At 44.6% G+C, this 22,387-nt stretch overlaps 1 protein-coding gene across 1 annotated transcript in view; it reads left to right on the top strand.

Moving 5' to 3' along the window:
• Window positions 1-21,539, top strand: part of LOC146805516 (lysozyme g-like) — a 196,545-nt gene extending 175,006 nt beyond the window's left edge. Inside the window, exon 4 of the mRNA XM_085623804.1 lies at window positions 21,406-21,539. Within this exon, the coding sequence (XP_085479930.1) occupies window positions 21,406-21,539 (134 nt within the window). The remainder of the gene's footprint in view (window positions 1-21,405) is intronic.
• The last annotated feature ends 848 nt before the right edge of the window (window positions 21,540-22,387 follow it).

Here is a 22,387-nt window from a genome sequence, read left to right on the forward strand (position 1 = left end):
CGAGTGGGTCAGAAACAGTCACAGGTATTGAGTGAGAATGAGACTCAGTAAAGGAGTATAAGAGAATCAGAATGAGTTAGAGTAAGAGTGACTGTAAGTGAATGTGAGTAGATGAATGAGAATAAATGATTAAGAATGAGTGTGAGGGAGTATTTGAGAGTGAGTCACAATGAGTGTAATTGTGAGTGAGAATAAGTGAGAGTATCAGTGAGTGCAAGTGGTTGTGAGTAGGTGGGAAAGTGTGAGTGAGTGACACTAAGAGTAAATGTGAGTGAGCTAGTTTGAATGAATTATGGAGAATGAGTGAGTAAGACTGAGAATAAATGAGTGTGTGGGAATAATGGAGTGAGAGTTTGGGTGAGAGTGGGCGAATGAGAAAGTATGAGATGATCCAAGTAAGAATGAGTAAGTGAGAATAAGCAAGAAAGAGTGAGTGAGTGAGAACGAATGAGTGCAAGTGAGTGAAAATAAATGAGAAGGAAATAGAATAAGTATAAGTCAGTTATAGGAGAATTAGTAAGAAAGTAGTATTATGCTTGAGAATTATACGGTTGGCCATAGCATACCGAAAGTCATTCTTGGTTTAGTGAGTCACCCATGGCAAAATACTGACACTGGTATGTTGCAGGTGATTCTTAGCTGGAAAGGCACCTGTCACAAAATACTGGTAATGGAATACTGGAGGTAATTCTTGGTATGATGAGCACCTATGGTATAATACTGGCACTGGCATAGTAGAGGTATACCTTGGCATATGGGGTACCAGTGGCAAAGTTCTGGCACTGGCATAGCGTATGTGATATTTGACATAAGGTCATCCATGGGATATAAGGGGAGTCCATGACAAAACAATGGCCCTGGCACAGTGTAGATTATTGTTGTCATATAGTGGTAGTCAAAACGCATTTTGAAAAAAATGAGGTACACTCCTGAGGTGCATCAGGTTTTATTGGCTCTGCAAATTGTGAAAAGACTTCAATATTTAATGAGAACCTTTTCAGAGCTGAAGGCATTTTAGCAAGTGTGTGTGAACATTGTGCTTTAAATGCACCCTGTGACCCATTTTTTTTTTTATGTGCTTGGGGAAGTTCCTCCGTGAGCCCTACTAGATGAGGTCCGGCTCACTCGCTTAACTTGTCAGGAAAAGTATTACGCACCACCGCTTTCAAAGATTATGGTGGCATCGTAATATATGTGGTTTCTCACACAGACATTTTCTGTGTTGTGTTGTTATAATCATGTATTTACTATGGAACTTCAGCAATTCAATTATCTTGTTAGCAACAGGGTTAAGGTCATGTGACTTCCCTTTCTGGGATTGCAGGTCATATGATATAACTTCCTGTTCCTGTGATGTCATTAAGTTGAAAGGATGTGTGATGTCACTTCAATTATCCCAGACATTTTAGTAATTGCATTTTTTTAAAGTAGTAGGGACTCTGGCCCTATACTAATGAAGGCTATATGGGTAAAGAGACCTGGGTTTTAGATGTCGTCTTAATGTGTCTGGTTATTGATTGTTTTTTCCTTTCCTTTTCTTTTCCATTGATATATTTGTGATGTTAATTGTATAATTCAATAATGTTTATGGGTTTTAATGTCTAATAAACAAATGTGAACCCTTAGTAATAGTAGTTCAACACATTTGATATTAAAACAAAATTTCACTAATAACATGGTGTAAACACAAAAAAAAAATCTGTTCTTTTTCTAAAAGATTTTGCTTAAATTGGCTACTGGTGCACCCTTGTAGGTCCCTAGAAAATGGTACTAAGGTACTCAAGGCATAGGTACACCAGGGGTCTCCCATGGGCTGCAGCATGTGGTGTGCCACCCATGGGAGTCCACTTAAACTGTAACTACAGGCCTGCCATTGCAGTCTGTGTGAGTTGGTGCTTGCACCTCTCATGACAGATATATGTTTCCTTTTATCTTTGTTCACTGCACTTAAAACCTATAAGTCACCCCTATGGCAGGCTCTTCAGTTCTGAGGGCAGGGTGCTTGGTTGTAAGTTTGAGGGTGCCCTTGCATGAGGGCAACACCCCTACAAACCCCTGAGTCGATTCTCAAGGCTTTGCAAGTGAGGTCTGCCATTTTAATGCATAAAGTGGACATTAGTCATTACCAGATGTCTAACTATATAGTGGCTGCACCGAACCCGGTCATGTTTGTATCAAACATGTTGGAAACATACCCCAACACTGATTCCATTGTTGGAAGTATGATGTTATGTACTGGGTGGCTCTCTTGGGTACCCCATGTACTCCCGGTCACAGACTTTCATGGTCTGCCAGTAAGCTAGTGCTGCTGCCGACCATGGTTCTGTCCTCTTGCTGCTGAGCCAAGTTCGAGCAAGGGAAGGCAGAACAATAGGTTTCCTGTCACAGGGAGGTGTGACCACCTCCAAGACAAGACTTAGAGCATAGGTCTAGGGTGGGAGCACTTTCCAGCACCACCAGACTACTTTGAAGGGCATATTTCATGCTCTCCTTTCATGCTGGACACTTTGAATTCATTGGACTTTGAATGGATTCGAGACTGCACCAAGAAAGACACCTGCTGCTCCTGTTCTCACTGTTCTTCAAGTCTTGTTCATTCTCTGTGACTGTGCTTCATCCAGGTTATTCGACAGACCTGTGGGCATCCTGGACACCCAACAAAATATCCCTTGAAGTGAAGGAGTCACTCCCCTGCATCTGCAGCCACCACAACATAGCTACCCGGTCTGCTGCTACTGTCGTCATACGGACTTTCTGAGGCTCAGCAACACAGGTGGTGGTTCTGCAACTCCCTCAAGGCCTGACCTTTTCTCGCAGCAATTTTGAGGCCAGTATCCATTGTAGGAATCGCTGGGACCGAATCTCTGTGCACTGCGTCAACTTGACGTTGCCTCAGCTATGGCTCTACACTCCAGAGATCTTCAGGCTACAAGAATCTTCAGTCTCCAGTATCTCTTCCTTACAGAGATCATCGCCCTCACAACATCCTCTCCACCAAGGACCTTCCTCCTTGGTGAGCTGCTCGAGGTCCTCTTGTGACTCCTGTGAATTTGCCCTGTGGGCTCTCCTGAGGGTCTTCTGCTGCTTCTGTGGGCTCCACTGTTTGCTCAGGGCCTGCTCTGACTCTCCTGATGTTGGTGAGTCTGTTAAACCTTGCAGGTCCCAACGTTGCTTCTTCTTCGTTCTGCACACCAGTTGCAGCTACCAAGGTTTGTTGGTGCCCCCACAGGACACCGACCACTTACTCACCGACATCCAACTTGGGACAGCTTGTGCACAACTCCTGGTCTTCCTCAGCATCACCTAGTCTTCACAGCTGCAACAACAAGGTCACTGTTGACTCTTCTGAACCTCAGGACATCGGTGAGCATTGCTCTACCATGCCTTATGTTCACCTCCGAGTGGCATAGACTATGTCCCCTCTGCTTGCAGGTTCTTCACATACAGAATCCACTCTTGGATTTCACCGGACATTTTCTTCCAAGTCTTTCATTGTCATCTACTGAGGTTTCTGACAACTGTTCACCCCCATGAACCTGGCTTTCCTTGTGTAGGTAACCTGGTTTCCGGGGCATCCACAGGCTCTCCAACCTTCTGTCCTCCTCTGGGAAGGGCCCTTCATCCGCAAAACTGCAACCGCGACTTACCCATTGACTTCAATTGAACACATGGCTGTGTTTCCACTTTGCACACAGCGTCCGTGGGGTTTTGGGGACTTACCTTGGGTAGTTCCTTGTGTCCCCAGCTCCTCTGAGTCTGCTGGTCCAAGTCCCGTCCCCCATTGCAGTTTGCATTCCACTTTATTAGTATATGGTTTGGTCTCCCCCTGGAGACCACTGTATTTTCTGCTACTCACCTGATTCCATTTGAAGTATTTTGGTGTATTGTGTTGATATCTCCGGTTAGGAGACATACCAGTGTGTTAGTAAGTGTTGTGTAATAAATTGAAGTATTTTTATTTAAACACTGTGGTTCATTTTGATTCAATACACACTAATGATTAAACTGATAAAACAAGCTGGTTTACACTCCTTCAAGGTAAGCCTGAAGGCTGCTGTCCACAGCTACCACTTTGAGAGCTTTCTATGGTTATCAAAGACCACTGTAATCACTACAAGGGTTGTCTGGATTAGTGCAAGGTGCATCCCTTAGATAGGTGTGCACCATATACTAAGCCAGCCTTCTACATTGGTGGCAGCGGTGAGATTAAGGCCTGCACTGTTTTACCATTTAATCTATTTGAGGGTTACATGAAAAACCATTACTAGATAGGCACATATAATACTTTTGTGATTTAGTAAGTTCTACTGAACTTTTTGGATTGGTAGTTAAGAGTCTGGCACAACCCTTTCTCCAATATTTAGAAGTTTAGTTTTCACTAGGGTAGGTAGGTGCAACACCACACTACACCTAGTTACCATGCCATTAATTGGTGGATCCAGTGAGGCCCCACCCTCTAGATATAGTGGTCTTAAGTTCCAGGAACATAGGACCCTGTCTGCACCCAAAAAATAAAGACAGGTAGCAAACCTAAAACAGCAGCACTTAGAGGCACTCCTGCAGGATGAACTCCAGAATCCTGATAGGTCAGAAGGGCAGGACAATGTGAGTAAGGGTGGCGGGGCTCAAGAAGAGTCAGTGGTGTCTCACTCCAGTGTCTAAAGACCCCTCACTGGTAAACTCTAATCTCCCAGGGAATAGTAAGGAAGGTACACAGAGAGTCCCTAGAGGTATGTCCCTCTTAATTTCTCCTAGAAGGGTAAAAAGAGCCCAGGGGAGGTCTAGGTCCTCCTACGTCAATTCAACCTCCTCTAAGCACGCCATAGGGACCTCTATCTCTAGAAAGAGAGAGGATTCCTTAGAGAGAGAATATTACTTGTTCAAGCTTGAGAGACAAAAGCTCAGAATCAGAAAGGAGCAGTTGGCCCTTGATAAGAAGAACCTGAAAGTTCAGAGGGCTAGGAAGAATTTGGAATTAGAATCCCATGGTGGCAGCACAAACGAACCTAGGGTCACAAAACACTCCTTTGATACTAAACCTGGGCAGGATAATCCCTCCTTACCAGGAGAGGGATGACATCCATAAATGGATCCCTGCTTTAGAGAGAGCCTGTAATGTTCGGAAAGTCCCTCAAGGTCAGTGGGCAGCTATCCTTTGACACTCCTTTGCTAACAAAGGTAGAGACAAACTTCTTACTGTTTGAGAGGAAGATGCAGATAATTACTCAGTCTTGAAGAGTGCCCTCATAGATGGGTTTAGTTTACCCTCCAAATAGTGCAAGGTTACGTTTAGGGACACACACCCAAGACTGGGTAGATTTTGTAGACAGCGCTATTAAGGCTCTGGGAGGCTGGCTTCATGGAAGTAATGTGCATGATTATACAGGACTTTACAATTTACTAGTAAGGGAGCGCTTCCTTAATAATTTAACACAATCTGTCCTTCAGTCTGAGCCTTTTAGAGTATTCGTTTCTAATGCCTCAACCCAACTAATCCCACCAGTTCTGGTGGTTGTAGTATTGCCCTGTCCCTTGTGGTGTAGGTGGCAATGGGGTCCTTATCTTGTACAATTTGGGCAATGTATCTCTCAGGGTGGATGTGAGGCACTCCGCTGCATATATCGTCCATACCGTCAACAGTGGTTTATCATTGGTAAAGAAGAGTTTCACCATTTCTGGGCTACCACTATGTGGGCTACAAATAAGAGTGAGCTATTCAATTTTTCTCAGCTCAAGATAGGGGGTGAAGTTCGTTCAGCTCCATTTGGCCTAAAAAGTTATTTGTGGCAATCAAGGTAGCTCAATATTTGTGATTCATTTTATGAGTTCCTAAATTTGGCCCCAACATGGCTGGATATTGTGGCATTCCCACCACATGTAGCTAGAAGTCCCTTGTGAATCACAACCCCTAAAACAACTGTCAGGAGCATTACACATGGCTTTTGGACGAACTGGGGTCAGATACCACTGCATCATTAATTGGAAAGCATTTGTTTTGTGTTAGAGACATGGGGGGATTTCTTCTCTCTGCCACAGATTTGGATCCTGCAGCCTCGGTCAATGTGAGGGCAAGGTAGGTTGACCATTGTCCTCTGTACACTAGTTGTGTTAGGGGGTAGGTCTGTCTAGGGAGTGATAAAGATGCAAGAGTGTCTTCCTAGTGTCCCTCTACGTGACTATATACTCCACTCCTGTCATCTCCCTTCACTGAATTCTGTCACTCTGGGGTGTCTAGCCCAGTGAAGGAGTTGTGAGATATGGTAAATGTCTTTGGGGCTCAACTTAAAATCATTGGCATATTGATCTCTAGTCTTCAGAGTGCCATTAGATTGGAGGTGGTCAAGACAAAGCGAGTCCACTTGAAGTACTGGGTATTTTAGACCCAGCGGTGCAGGGGCACACACCCTATGACTTCTGGGTTCACCCTGTTCCAGACCTACAGAAACACAGAGTCTTCTGGGTGAAGTCAAAGATTGTTTATTAGCTGCAGACCAATTACAGGTATCCTAGAAGTACAACAGCGTGTATGTTCTCAGAAGACTGCTGAAAATCATAGGAATGGACTTCATCTTAAATACCCTTTTTCTTGCCTCAAGCATACATTCCTAGGTTTATGATATGGCCATTACAAGTATACATTTCAAAGAAAAGGCAGAGTCATGATGACCATCCCACATTCCAGTTCGGCCAGCCCACAATGATTTACACAGTAAGGTTCAGATCCCACATCGGATGTCAATAGACCCCCCAATAAACATGAGCATCTCCTGTTTTGGGAAACAAGTCATAAAGCAGGAACAAGCAGGTGTGAAAGAGATTAGCCGGAGGATTGTGTAGAATGAAAGGGTTTTATGATGGGTCAAGCCCTGATGCTAATCACTGGTGGACGGAGGAAGGGGAGCTCGTGAGACCGGTTTGACCTGGGGCAGCAGAGCCAGCTGCCCAGGTCACAGAGAAGTCAGAGGAGAAGCCCATGTACTGTGATGCCCGTATTTACTCCATTATAGCCTATGTGAGGGCAATGACAAGATGGCCACTGCTTCCAAAATGGAACCCGCGTAGTGAAGCAGAATAACGTGTACACAGTGCATTCATAGCTAGAACGATATATAAAGCACTCGTACATGCCGCATTTACCATTTGCGGTTTGCTAATACCAAGATAGACAGGGGTAGGGCCCTGTCCCCTACGCGGTCCCAGAGATTAAAGTACGACAGACCCTCCTTTTGCCCTTACATAGGCAATCACTATACTCATCTTAATCCGAGTCCAGGTCGATGTTCACGAAGTCATGGAGATGTTGCTGTAGCATCATCCTATTACTTAGCTCGTCCCTCGATACAGGTTTCCTTACACATAAGGTAGCACAGAGGCCACATATCGTAGGAGCACACTGTATACACAGACAGAACAGGAAAAGAATGGCTAAGATCATTCCAATGACCATCAGAACTTTCCAACCCCAGGCAGATATCAATTCCCAGAACCACCCCACCAGTGACCAATCTCCTTTATCCACGTGTATGGATTCAGATATTTTATGGAGTTTGGAGATGGCTTGATACACTGTTGGAGCATTATCTGGTATGAAAATGCAGCAACTGGATTGAATAACCTTGCATACCCCACCGCGGTCTGCAAGAATAACGTCTAGAACCATGCGGTTCTGCAAAGTCATAAGGCGATCCGCTTGGAGCTCAGCTGTCAGATTACCAAGGGCACCAGCCGTTACATTGACAGTGGATTCAACCACACGTGTCAGCTGTCTCAGGTTCCTACTATTGACCATAGGTCCCCAAAACGGCAGGAAACCCAAGAAGAAGTCTCCCGCTTCCTGACCCGCGGTATCCTCCTTACTAATCACACCTCTCACAACTCTGGTCTTGTGATAATCAGAGGCAGCAGTAAATGTAGGCGGTAGCAAGTTTGCAATATAACATGTGCCCGAGAAATCAGGGGGCAACCATGTATATGCTCGATCATTACAGATGAAATATGTGCCCTTGGCAGCCAAAAACGCAGGGGAAAACTGTGACGGGAAAGTGTACGTTTCAGTACAGTCACTTCTTCCCAGTTGAGCTCTAGAATTCTGACCATTACCCTGTAAGCAGAACCGACCCATGTGGGGTACGACCCAGATTGGAGATGAGATTTTTCGCTGTCTTTCACCCAGACTAATACTATACCCCGTCGCGTTCCATCCTACATAAGGTCTCAACTCTTCTTTGGGAATGGATGAGTATGCATCAATATCCCTACTCATATCAGCAACTCCTTTCATCAAAGCCTTATTATTGGTGATAGGTGTAATGGAACGCGGTTGGCGAGGGGAGTACGTATCTAGAGCATAGAGAAACATGGTTTGGAATGCCCATGACGATCCATTGTAACTATACGGCAGCACCAGGTAGGGAATACCCTTGTTAATGGTATGTGGCATTAACCCACACACCCAGCAATTGGTCGTGTTCATTACCAGTTGGTGCTGGTGCAAAAGCTGGATAAACGAGTTATTTACAAATTCGGATCGTCTGGTCTGTTCGTGCTCAGGCAAAGGGTGAAAAGAGTGAGAGGAGGCAGTAGAAAGGGGTATAGGCTGTTCAGTGGGTTCAATGGGCTTTTGAGCGGAGAAGAACACAAATCCTACAATAAACATCATTATGCTACACAGTGTAAAAAGGCACAAAAATACAAAACATTTACTTTTTACAATTCTACACATCCTTGCGTTAAAGTTCATTTCCTCAATCGGTCTCTCCATCTTAAAAAACTCCATCCTCTAATCGGGCCGCTCGCGGCGGATGAGTGTCTTCTGCTAAGGGGCACGCCTGTCAGTCCAGGGAAACGCCCTAGACCAACCAGAACCGTTGACCTAACGTCTTCGGCCTGTACCCCAAAGTCTTGGCACCGCGACCCTGCGGCAGAACCCGGATGGTGGTTCGAAAAACAAAAATCAAGAAAGTCCTTCAGATGGGAGAGCAAAAATGTCAAAAAGGAAATAGTAAGGAAATCTTTATTTGTCCATGGGTCTTAGTCTCAAATTATAGCGGAGACGGCCAGGTGCTGTTTGGTCTTGGAACAAAAGTTCAGGCTCAGTGGTGTCCAGTCGATTTGATGGTGGCACAGCTTCCTGCAGAATATTGTCACTCTCTTGGTCTGAAACTGTGTCTCTTATGCGTGCGTCACTGAATGGTACAAAACGAGGCACAGTGTCTGTCTCAGAGTCGGCGATACCCTCCTGGACCCACTGGTCATATGGCAGAGGCAAGGGGACTACTTTGCAGTGGGTACCATGGATCCAGTGTTTCTTCCCTTTTACTCGTACCGCTGACCTTGTCGACAGAAGTACAAGGTGAGGGCCGATCCAGCGAGGCTCGTCGTTGCTCTTACGCTGGAAATTTCGGACCAGGACCCACGAGCCAGGGTTGATAGGGTGTCCGGGAGGTTCAGAAGCTTGGGGAAGAGTATCATGTACCTGTTGGTGCAAAACACGCAGTTTAACAGTCAAATCATACAGGTAATCGAGTAGTACTGGATGCTCAATCTCACTAAACTTCGTAGGCCTCGGTACATCCCATATGTTGGCCGGACGGCCAAAAACGACCTCGTAAGGGCTAAGTCCCACTCGTGAGTGTATGGTCATTCTGGGGGACAGGAGTGCTAAAGGCAGAGCGTCAGGCCATTTAAGACCGGTGCTCGCCTGAATTTTGGCCAGCTTGAGCTTTAAGGCTCCATTGTAGCGTTCTACTAGTCCAGCTGATTGGGGCTGATTTGCAGCATGGAACTTCTGCTTTATCCCTAGCCCTTCACATACATTCTTCATCACTTTACCCACAAACTCACTTCCATTATCACACCACACCATTCTTGGCATCCCAAACCTAGGGAAAAATTCCTTCACAAGGGCTTTGGCTGTGGATAGGGCAGTGTTATCTTTCAGAGGATAAGCCTCTATCCATTTTGAGAAAGCACAAACAACCACCAGTACATATTTCAGGTTGTTGCATCTTTCCATGTGAATAAAGTCCAGCTGCAAAACTTCGAATGGACATGATGGGGGTGCAAAGTGACCAGCTGGAGTTGGGGTTCCCCTACCAGGGTTATACTTCAAGCATACCATGCAATTCTTGACCACATTCTCTGCACACTTGGGAATCCCAGCATTCTGCCATACTGGAGCCAACAACTTAGAAATTCCTTTCGTACTGATATGTGCCATTCCATGTGCCATAGTAACCACTGGGAGCACATATGCATCGGGCAACAACCATCGCCTATGTTCTGTCAGATCAATCCAACAACCATTCTCATCCAACTTACCCATACTTTCTCTCCACTTGCTTAACTCTTTCTCTGTGGCTTCAGCTTGAAGCGACTTCACACTTTCTATTGTGTTCTCACACATTCCCACATCATTAACCCATCTTGCGGGGCCTGCAACATACATTCTAGTCTTCACATTCTGTGCTGTTTCTTTCGCAGTCTCATCAGCAAATGCATTCCCACGTCCAACATCATCTGTGACTTTCCTGTGCGCACTGCATTTCATGATCGCAACTTGCAATGGTAGGGTCAGTGACTCAAGGAGATCATTCACCAACTTGCCATTCTGAATTTTAGCTCCATGCGAAGTCAGGAACCCACGCTCTTTCCACAAACGCCCAAAATTATGAGCCACGCCAAAGGCGTACTGGCTATCTGTGTATATATTTACTCTCATTCCTTCAGACAACACGCACGCTCTCGTGAGGGCGATTAATTCTGCTGCTTGGGCCGAATTATGTGGCACTCGTGCAGTTTCCACGACCGTGTGTAAAGTCGTGATAGCATATGCAGCAGTCGTGTCACCATTAGGGAGTTTGAAACATGAACCATCCACCCATAAAGTACCATCACACTCAGTCAGGGGAGTATCTTTTAGATCTACTCTCCCTTTCGTCTCTTCTTCTGTCCTGAACAGACAGTCATGTTGCTCAATCTCATCTGAGTCTGCTGGAATTGGCAACAATGTAGCTGGATTCAGCGTATTGCATCTCTTTATGTGTATGTGATTTGCTAACAGTGTAAGCTCATAGCCTGATAATCGCGCACTAGTCAAGTGTTGTGTCTTGGTCCTGTTTAATAATGTGTCTACAGCATGTGGAACCATAACGATCAATGTATTGTCCATTACCAAACCAGCAGATTGTCAGATAGACATTGCTGCAGCAGCTGTCGCTCTCAGACAGCTTGGCAATGCCCTCGCTACAGGGTCCAAGGTTGATGAAAAATATGCGCATGGCCGCGGTCTGTCGCCAAAAGGCTGTGTTAACACTGACAACGCACAACCATCTTTCTCGTGAACATACAATGTAAAAGGCTTACTGTAGTCAGGGGTACCCAACACAGGAGCCGAACACAATGCATTACGCAATTCCACAAAACTTTTCTGGCACTCTTCAGACCATGGGATAGGATTCGGTGTGTCTTTGCATGTTAAGGCTACTAAAGGTTTTGCCAACAAAGAAAAACTTGGTATCCAATGCCTACAGTATGAAGTGATGCCCAAGAAAGCACGTACTTCTCTCTGTGTTCTTGGCACACTCAACTGTGCAATGGCTTGAATTCTTTCTGGGGTCAGTTTCCTTCCCTCCTTCGATAAGAGATGACCTAAGTAGGTCACTTCTTGTCGACAATATTGCAGCTTAGAGAGAGACACTTTGTGATGGAAAGCAGATAAATGGCGCAACAATGACAATGTGGCTTCTTTACAAATCTTTTCAGTATCCGCAGCAATTAGTAAATCGTCCACGTACTGAATCAGGATAGCGCCACTAGGTAAAACAAGTGCATCAAGCTGCGCTTTCAAAGCTTGACTGTATATTGATGGACTTTCACAGTAGCCCTGGGGAGCGCGTTTGAAGCGGAAGCTTCGGCCTCCCAGACTAAAGCCAAAAATATCTCTGCTCTCTTCTGCAATTGGGATACTAAAGAAAGCATTCTTTAAATCAATCACTGAAAACCATGCAGCAGAGGCTGGAATCATCGTTAACAAGGCAGTTATATCAGGGACAACCGGAAACTGTGGCACAACAATCTTATTAACCTCTCTAAGATCGATCACAAATCTGTAAACAGGTGGCTGTGAAGGGTCCGTTCGTTTTAAGACAGGTAAAATCGGACTATTGCAAACGTTGCCTCTTGTCTCCTCAATCACACCTTTATTAATCAAGTCGCTGACAATGTCTAACAATGCTTTCTGGCCTTCATTAGAGATCTTGTACTGGGGAATACGTGGCAGTCTGACATTAGCCTTTAAAGTCACCACATATGGCGGTATCTCCAAGAGGCCCACATCATTGGGACCAGTAGCCCAAAGGGCATCCGGAAGGGATGACAATTCAGGTGGCATTGTGTTTTTAGACAAGTACATTGGGGAAATCACTTTCTTGCCTAATGTAAGTTGTACTCCTGAAGGAGAACAATACAGTGTAGCGTGCAATCTTTTCAACAAATCTAATCCCAACAAATTCTCACCACAACCTGTTGTCAGAATCAAGGGTGCTTTCAGCTCGCAAGGCCCAATAGAAAGTGACATGGGACTAGAAATCGGGTTCCTAACTGGGGCGCCAGAAAAACCTACTGAAACATTTATATCGCCAGACAAAGGTGCGCCAGGGAGTTTTGAATGCATGATTGAACTCTTTGCAGCACCAGTGTCTAGCAGAAAAGGCTCCGTTACATTTGCTGTAGTCACCTCAACATACAGTCCACTCTGATCCACTGGCACTGAAACAACTCCCTCTCTCTGTCTATGGCTATCCTAGTAATCATTATTTTCTGCATCGCCATCCTCTGCATAATAATCATTATTATAATACTGAGCCGTATTACTAGTCGCGTTAGCTTGCTGATCAAAGCTATTGATGGTATTTTGAGGCGGCAGAGGACGCGCGTTCTGGGCAGCATTTCCACGCCCTCTGCCTCTAGGAGCTTGCTGACCACCCCTACCTCTTGCGCCATACGCATTACCGTTCCGCTGCATTAATTTAGGGCAACTATATTTATAATGACCTTCCTCTTTGCAGTATGAACATTGGTTGGGACCTACAGGGACACGTGGTTGATAATACCCATTCGTTTGCTGATTGTTCTGAAACTGTTGGGGTTGGTGATAGACACCTTGGGGTTGTCTATAATTATTCTGACCTCCTCGTGGTGGGTAAGCCTGCTGTAAAAGGACTTTTGTCTTTAATTCCTTCGTTTTCTTTTCTGTTCTATCCTTTTCATCTTTATCTCTGTTCTCGTAATACTGTGCAGTAGCCAGTATTTGCGCTTAAGAAGAAACAGCCCAAGAACTTTCTGAATCTTTTAACTTTTTACACAGGTCAGGGAGTAGATTCTGCACAAACTTATCCACAAATAACCGTTGGCCACCCTCAGTACTCATATCTTGCCCACTGTGATCAATAAACGTTTCTTCAAACCTAGTAAAGAAGTCTGACACTGTCTCATCTTTCTTCTGCTTGCATGCAGATAACTTGTCCCAATTTACGCGCATCGCGGGCATTATTGTCTTCATATACGTGATGATTCTACCAGGCAGTTCAGCTACTAAAGGCTCAGGTTTCGCACCACCAGTTTGTCTAGCATCAGCAGCAACGATGTTAGCCCATGTATCCCCTAGTTCTGCATCGTGATCTGCATTACGAATTGATCCCCATAGAGGCTGTGGAACAACATTACCAAATAACATGTCTATGTCGGCCAGATTCATAACGCATGACCCTGCCGTCTGTGACAACTCTTTATAATAACCTGCTGGGTTTTTACGGGGATCAGGTAAGGACTGCTTAAGCGCTAACACCTCAGAGCGCTTCCATGGAACATGCACCCAAACACGCTGGAAATGCGCTGGCACAGCGGCGATACCGGCACCGGCATCAGCTGCAACTGCTTCCTTCCATACCGGGGGAACTTCCCTCATGGGGTATTGTCGCGCTTTTACCTTTTTCCCCACAAGGACATCTTGTTCAAACAATGACTGTTGACAATCATCATTCCTGAAGGACAATACAACCGCAACTGCTTTATCTACCTCGCGATCCACAATTATACCAGTTCCAAAGTCAAACCTCACTCTACACAACTCCTGCGGGCTCGGATTTTTACCACTATCTTCCAATTCTTCACAGAGAATTTCGCACATTTTCTCGAACACATATCTCTGTTTTGGGGCATCCCACTGATGGAAAACGTTGACAACTGATTCCACATCATACACTGAAGGGAAAACAATCCACCTACGCGCCATACTATCTATTACCTTTTTCTCATCAGGGTTAGGCAATTGACTACGCAATTGCTTACGCTGTAAACCAGGAGTCGCACCAGATGACTCAAAGAGAGGCGACATTAATGTAGTAACCACATTAGCTAAGCGCTGTCGCGCTGAAGGAGAAGTTGAGGCAGAAACAGGGGGAAAAACAGAGGGAAGACAAGAGGATGCAGAAACAGGTACTGGAGTGGTGCAAGGAAGAATGTCAGGGGAGGCAGCTGCTGAATCAGGCAAAGTCACAGGAAGTACGGGGGCAGTTGGAAGCACAACTGGCGGCCCTTGAGAGGGCTGCGCTACATGGATAAGAGCCGGCTGCAAAGCAGCTGGCGGTTGCGGCAAGGCTTGCAGTATATTCACTGGAGGTGGCATATTCACAAGCTGGGGAGGTGCCGTGGCATTTTGAGCATACGGGGGTGGCGAACTCAACAAATGTGACATCAGGGGATCTTTCTCCTTTTCTTCTAACTCATTCTGCTTAGAATGTGGTAAAACTGGGTAACATTTGTCAATCCCTAACTTGCGCTGCCTGTGCAATTGCTCACTCATCTGCTCCTCCTCATTGTCTTTAAATTGTACAGCTGCTTGCATTACTGTCATACCTCTCTCTCTTTTATTCTTTTTCGCTAGCTTAATTTCCTTCTGTTTAGCTTCCTTTCGCCATAAGCGAAAAGAGTCAAACACCGCCGGCCGGGCTTTCTTTTTGAACAATTTAATTTCCAAATTATCTAAAATATCGGTATCGAAACTACCATTTTGGGGCCATTTTAAAACACCGTCTCTCCTGGTGTAGTGGATCCATACTTCGTTATATGCAATGGGGCCTACGCCATGTTTTACATAGAGCTCATAAGTTGGAGTTCCAACCGGAGGGACCGGGCATGATTCCTCCAGCTGGAAATCTTTTCCACAACCCAAACAGAATAATCTACCAAATAGTCCAGAACCAGGCATCTTCGCTCACTAGTCTAGATCCAAACGTCAAAGGATTATCAATTATGATATTCTCGTGAATACACGAGTCCTCTGGCTTTGGCGTTTGCAAACTCCAAATTACCAATTCAAACGATCCCGAAGGATACCAAAACAAATGGGAGACGCTCCACTTATACTTAACTGAGTATTGCTGATCGATGGCGTCACCAGAAGACTCTCTCGATTGTTTCGCTCTCTCAAACTCGTCAAGGGTCCAAAACAGGTCGATTAATCAGGGCAGCAGTCCTTCGTAGCCGTCGGGACGCGGAGAACCTCGCAGAAAAGACTTTCGGACCACGTCGACATGCAGGGGTCGATGAAGTGGCGGCCTTCCTCCGGAATTTCCACACGAAGCTCCTCACGAACCTCTGGCTTGGACTGGTACCGCTGAAATCGCCCCACAATGGGCGCCAAACTGAAGTACTGGGTATTTTAGACCCAGCGGTGCAGGGGCACACACCCTATGACTTCTGGGTTCACCCTGTTCCAGACCTACAGAAACACAGAGTCTTCTGGGTGAAGTCAAAGATTGTTTATTGGCTGCAGACCAATTACAGGTATCCTAGAAGTACAACAGCGTGTATGTTCTCAGGAGACTGCTGAAAATCATAGGAATGGACTTCATCTTAAATACCCTTTTTCTTGCCTCAAGCATACATTCCTAGGTTTATGATATGGCCATTACAAGTATACATTTCAAGGAAAAGGCAGAGTCATGATGAGCATCCCACATTCCAGTTCGGCCAGCCCACAATGATTTACACAGTAAGGTTCAGATCCCACATCGGATGTCAATAGACCCCCCAATAAACATGAGCATCTCCTGTTTTGGGAAACAAGTCATAAAGCAGGAACAAGCAGGTGTGAAAGAGATTAGCCGGAGGATTGTGTAGAATGAAAGGGTTTTATGATGGGTCAAGCCCTGATGCTAATCACTGGTGGACGGAGGAAGGGGAGCTCGTGAGACCGGTTTGAACTGGGGCAGCAGAGCCAGCTGCCCAGGTCACAGAGAAGTCAGAGGAGAAGCCCATGTACTGTGATGCCCGTATTTACTCCATTATAGCCTATGTGAGGGCAATGACAAGATGGCCACTGCTTCCAAAATGGAACCCGCGTAGTGAAGCAGAATAACGTGTACACAGTGCATTCATAGCTAGAACGATATATAAAGCACTCGCACATGCCGCATTTACCATTTGCGGTTTGCTAATACCAAGATAGACAGGGGTAGGGCCCTGTCCCCTACGCGGTCCCAGAGATTAAAGTACGACACACTCACTGCGGAAAATCTCTTGTAACACCTTGTCTCCTCTACTATCTCATAGGTCTTTAACAGGCAAGCCTGATGCACCAAATACCTGTTTGTTAGAATAGGTCACTGAAACTAGTACTATCTTTGACCATCAGAGAGAAAGATGTGCACCTGAGATCATGTGGAATTAAAATGTGAATGTCCATCCAGTTCAGTATTCCACTTAAGGTCTGAGCAACATCATATTTAATCAACATACAGCTCAAGTTAAGGCGTGAAATATAGTCTTCGTTTTGAGTGGAAATCCATGTCTAATCATATACATTCTCCCTTAAACCCATTCACATAAAAAGTGGAGAGCCACCTGTTGGCACCTTGAGGCTATTGCAATGAGTGAGGAGAAATGGCATAGAGGACCAAGTAGGCCATTCACTTACTGCCATTCTTTCTAAATGCCATACCCTCTTCCCTCCTATGTTGTGTTATGTTATATTACTAGTATTTGTTGAGCACATAGACACCAGGACGGAATCTTGGAATTTGGATAACAGAAGTACTGAACTCTACTCATAGGAATTAGTCATATGCTTGTTTAAAAAGTCATGCTTTTAGTAATTACCCCAATCTCATGTAGCTAGGTGGGGCTCTTATCACTTGGGGTTGGGAGTGACAGATGCAAGGGGACAGAACTCAAAATCTGGAACCTCCCCTTTTCTTGTTTTTAAATATGGGAATTGTGCGAAAGTTCATGTGGATGGATTTTAGGTTATTCTTGGGCATGTACTTATCATTTCGGGCTGATATGAAAGTTGTGTTTCTTCCGTGAAGGGATTTAAAAAATGATGCACTTTGTCTTGAGGACGGTTCTTTGTTCTACAGGAAGTCAGATTCCTTTTCTCATCAGAAGGGTAATGTGACAGTGTCTGGGTTGATGGAAATTTAACCTGGCTGCCTGCTTCTGAGCCAATTGGAGTCTGCGATTGAGGCTTTTTGGGAGAGAGAGTTTGCATGGTCTATCCTAGAGGTGACCAGGGCAATGACTATTTGGAGAAAGGCCTTAATGGTAAGGAGTTTCCTGATTTTCCTGATTGTTCAGAGTTGGAAGAAACAGGAAGAAGTGACCACTCCTAACTGGGGCTTCATGGACAGATTCTCATCAATGAGGACCCCAAGACTTTTTAGTGATTTCTTGGGCTGTGGGGGAATGCCCATCGCTGGCACCACTTCGCTCACTAGTCTAGATCCAAACGTCAAAGGATTATCAATTACGATATTCTCGTGAATACACGAGTCCTCTGGCTTTGGCGTTTGCAAACTCCAAATTACCAATTCAAACGATCCCGAAGGATACCAAAACAAATGGGAGACGCTCCACTTATACTTAACTGAGTATTGCTGATCGATGGCGTCACCAGAAGACTCTCTCGATTGTTTCGCTCTCTCAAACTCGTCAAGGGTCCAAAACAGGTCGATTAATCAGGGCAGCAGTCCTTCGTAGCCGTCGGGACGCGGAGAACCTCGCAGAAAAGACTTTCGGACCACGTCGACATGCAGGGGTCGATGAAGTGGCGGCCTTCCTCCGGAATTTCCACACGAAGCTCCTCACGAACCTCTGGCTTGGACTGGTACCGCTGAAATCGCCCCACAATGGGCGCCAAACTGAAGTACTGGGTATTTTAGACCCAGCGATGCAGGGGCACACACCCTATGACTTCTGGGTTCACCCTGTTCCAGACCTACAGAAACACAGAGTCTTCTGGGTGAAGTCAAAGATTGTTTATTGGCTGCAGACCAATTACAGGTATCCTAGAAGTACAACAGCGTGTATGTTCTCAGGAGACTGCTGAAAATCATAGGAATGGACTTCATCTTAAATACCCTTTTTCTTGCCTCAAGCATACATTCCTAGGTTTATGATATGGCCATTACAAGTATACATTTCAAGGAAAAGGCAGAGTCATGATGAGCATCCCACATTCCAGTTCGGCCAGCCCACAATGATTTACACAGTAAGGTTCAGATCCCACATCGGATGTCAATAGACCCCCCAATAAACATGAGCATCTCCTGTTTTGGGAAACAAGTCATAAAGCAGGAACAAGCAGGTGTGAAAGAGATTAGCCGGAGGATTGTGTAGAATGAAAGGGTTTTATGATGGGTCAAGCCCTGATGCTAATCACTGGTGGACGGAGGAAGGGGAGCTCGTGAGACCGGTTTGACCTGGGGCAGCAGAGCCAGCTGCCCAGGTCACAGAGAAGTCAGAGGAGAAGCCCATGTACTGTGATGCCCGTATTTACTCCATTATAGCCTATGTGAGGGCAATGACAAGATGGCCACTGCTTCCAAAATGGAACCCGCGTAGTGAAGCAGAATAACGTGTACACAGTGCATTCATAGCTAGAACGATATATAAAGCACTCGTACATGCCGCATTTACCATTTGCGGTTTGCTAATACCAAGATAGACAGGGGTAGGGCCCTGTCCCCTACGCGGTCCCAGAGATTAAAGTACGACACACTCACTGCGGAAAATCTCTTGTAACACCTTGTCTCCTCTACTATCTCATAGGTCTTTAACAGGCAAGCCTGATGCACCAAATACCTGTTTGTTAGAATAGGTCACTGAAACTAGTACTATCTTTGACCATCAGAGAGAAAGATGTGCACCTGAGATCATGTGGAATTAAAATGTGAATGTCCATCCAGTTCAGTATTCCACTTAAGGTCTGAGCAACATCATATTTAATCAACATACAGCTCAAGTTAAGGCGTGAAATATAGTCTTCGTTTTGAGTGGAAATCCATGTCTAATCATATATATTCTCCCTTAAACCCATTCACATAAAAAGTGGAGAGCCACCTGTTGGCACCTTGAGGCTATTGCAATGAGTGAGGAGAAATGGCATAGAGGACCAAGTAGGCCATTCACTTACTGCCATTCTTTCTAAATGCCATACCCTCTTCCCTCCTATGTTGTGTTATGTTATATTACTAGTATTTGTTGAGCACATAGACACCAGGACGGAATCTTGGAATTTGGATAACAGAAGTACTGAACTCTACTCATAGGAATTAGTCATATGCTTGTTTAAAAAGTCATGCTTTTAGTAATTACCCCAATCTCATGTAGCTAGGTGGGGCTCTTATCACTTGGGGTTGGGAGTGACAGATGCAAGGGGACAGAACTCAAAATCTGGAACCTCCCCTTTTCTTGTTTTTAAATATGGGAATTGTGCGAAAGTTCATGTGGATGGATTTTAGGTTATTCTTGGGCATGTACTTATCATTTCGGGCTGATATGAAAGTTGTGTTTCTTCCGTGAAGGGATTTAAAAAATGATGCACTTTGTCTTGAGGACGGTTCTTTGTTCTACAGGAAGTCAGATTCCTTTTCTCATCAGAAGGGTAATGTGACAGTGTCTGGGTTGATGGAAATTTAACCTGGCTGCCTGCTTCTGAGCCAATTGGAGTCTGCGATTGAGGCTTTTTGGGAGAGAGAGTTTGCATGGTCTATCCTAGAGGTGACCAGGGCAATGACTATTTGGAGAAAGGCCTTAATGGTAAGGAGTTTCCTGATTTTCCTGATTGTTCAGAGTTGGAAGAAACAGGAAGAAGTGACCACTCCTAACTGGGGCTTCATGGACAGATTCTCATCAATGAGGACCCCAAGACTTTTTAGTGATTTCTTGGGCTGTGGGGGAATGCCCATCGCTGGCAGCTAAAATGAGGGACTCACAAATCATACTTGTTTCCGGATATGACAATTTCAGTTTTTCAGAATTTGACTTTAGATAATTGCTGTTCATCCAATCACGGATTAATAGCATTGTGTTTTCAAAGGCTTCCTGAGATTCAGATGAGTTGTTACTCATAAAGAGTAGCTGCATTTCGTCAGCATAGTTGTAGAATCTGAGGAAGGGACCACTCAGAAATTTGCTGAAGGGTGCAGCAGCAAAAAAGTAGCTTATATGTTCCACGGCATGTTCTCTCACTGCAATCTCGAGAGACGATTGAGGGAATCGTGAGGCCGTCTGAATGCACCAGAAAGGTCTAAAAGGACCAGGGCGGAAGTACTGCTATTGTCCTGAATCAGTCTGAGGTTATGAAGAGAAGAGAATGAGACCAGAATGGCCGTAACCCCTTGTGCAGACCTGCTTGGCAGCATCTAGGGGCATATTATCAAGCCAGGCGATAAAATTATTACCGCATTAGCGGCGATAATGGGCTTGATAATATGCTCTATGGAATTCCAATTGAAGCCCATGTTAAATGTGAAGGACGTCTATCATGGGCTTCAATTTGAATTCCATAGAGCATTTTATCAAGCCCATTATCGCAGTTTTAGCGGCAGTTTTCTGCCGCTAAAGCGGCGATAATTTTATCACCTGGCTTGATAATATGCCCCCTGGTCGGCCACACTCTTGAATAAATGTGTAAAGTTGCAAATGTACAGTGATTTGATGAGTTTAGAAATTAAAGGCAAATGGGATATTAGGAGGAAGTTAACTAGCGGTGTGGGATCAGCCTTGGGTTATTTAAGAGAGTTATGACAAGGCATGCCCACTCGCACTCTGAAAGCCACCATGGCCAAGCAGTACATGTTTCATGCCCCTTTCTTTTGAGGAAAACAATAAGATCAGGAGAAGGTACAAGACTTTTCTCCATAAACTGTGACTAGTCAATCCTGTCTCAGCAACAATGGAGGAAAGGTCGCTCTCCACCTGTGTAACCTTTATAAGAAATAGAGCAGTCTGCACTCTGTAACAGGTGCATTGTTTAATTAATAAAAACAATTATTTTGTGTGTGTTAAACAAACTGGCGGAAAATTATTTTATATCTGTGTTTCATTCACTTTTTATTGTAGGTGGAATTGCTGCATATTACGCTGGCCCTCAAAACATCATAAGCTTCTCAGAAGTGGACAATAGTACAGCTCACAAAGACTATTCCAATGATGTGGTGGCTCGCGCCCAATATTATAAACAACATGGATTTTAAATAATTACTTGGATCACCTTCCTTTCCAAGTCCATACAGCATGACTCTTTTACATGAAAATGTCTCGAAAAATAATTTGGGGGGAATTCGATCTAAGAGTCATACTCATGTTGAATAAAATACTAGACAATGAAATCTTTAATTAATAACTCTCTCCACTAATACATTTTTATTATTGACGTTGTGGAAAATGGAATTCAATGCTATCTCTGTATGTTTCAGCAGTGTCGGAAGTTATTTTGAAATAATGTCTATAGAAAAAGTTAACATCCTGCGACATGCGAGGAACTATCACTCTGCAATCTAACCTCAATACTTCTTTTTACCAAACACTTTTGGAACAGCAATGTTTACAGTGATGCAAACGATTTACTGAAATGCATAATTTTTCAGTCGAGCCCTGGAACCGGTTACCCACAAAGAAACAATAAGAAAAAGATTATCAGAAGATAAAAAAGCACATTGAGAAATACTTTTCCACAATGATATGCTCCTTCAGGTGAGCCACCACTGGAAAAGTTGCTTTCAAAATTTGGAAAGTGGCATTCGTTCTGCTCTCTTGACTTTCCACAGTACATTCCTCCGTGTCAGTCATGAATATTTTTTAATTGAAAAATGCTTGGTTCACAACACTTCCAATTGTTGTACTGGTAGAAATTGAAGTCACTTAAAAACATCTAATACATCAGGTTTACTTAGAAAGACAATACAACAAATGAAATAATTTCGCATTAATCACGCAGCCACTATTTATGCGTTCCATGAAATTCATTCATAAATCCTTCATTTACAATGTCCTCACAGACCCCACAGCATTTGCTGGGTATAGGGCGAATCGTATGAAATGT

This window comes from Triturus cristatus, chromosome 8 (genome assembly GCF_964204655.1).
Source record: "Triturus cristatus chromosome 8, aTriCri1.1, whole genome shotgun sequence".
Lineage (NCBI taxonomy): Eukaryota > Metazoa > Chordata > Amphibia > Caudata > Salamandridae > Triturus > Triturus cristatus.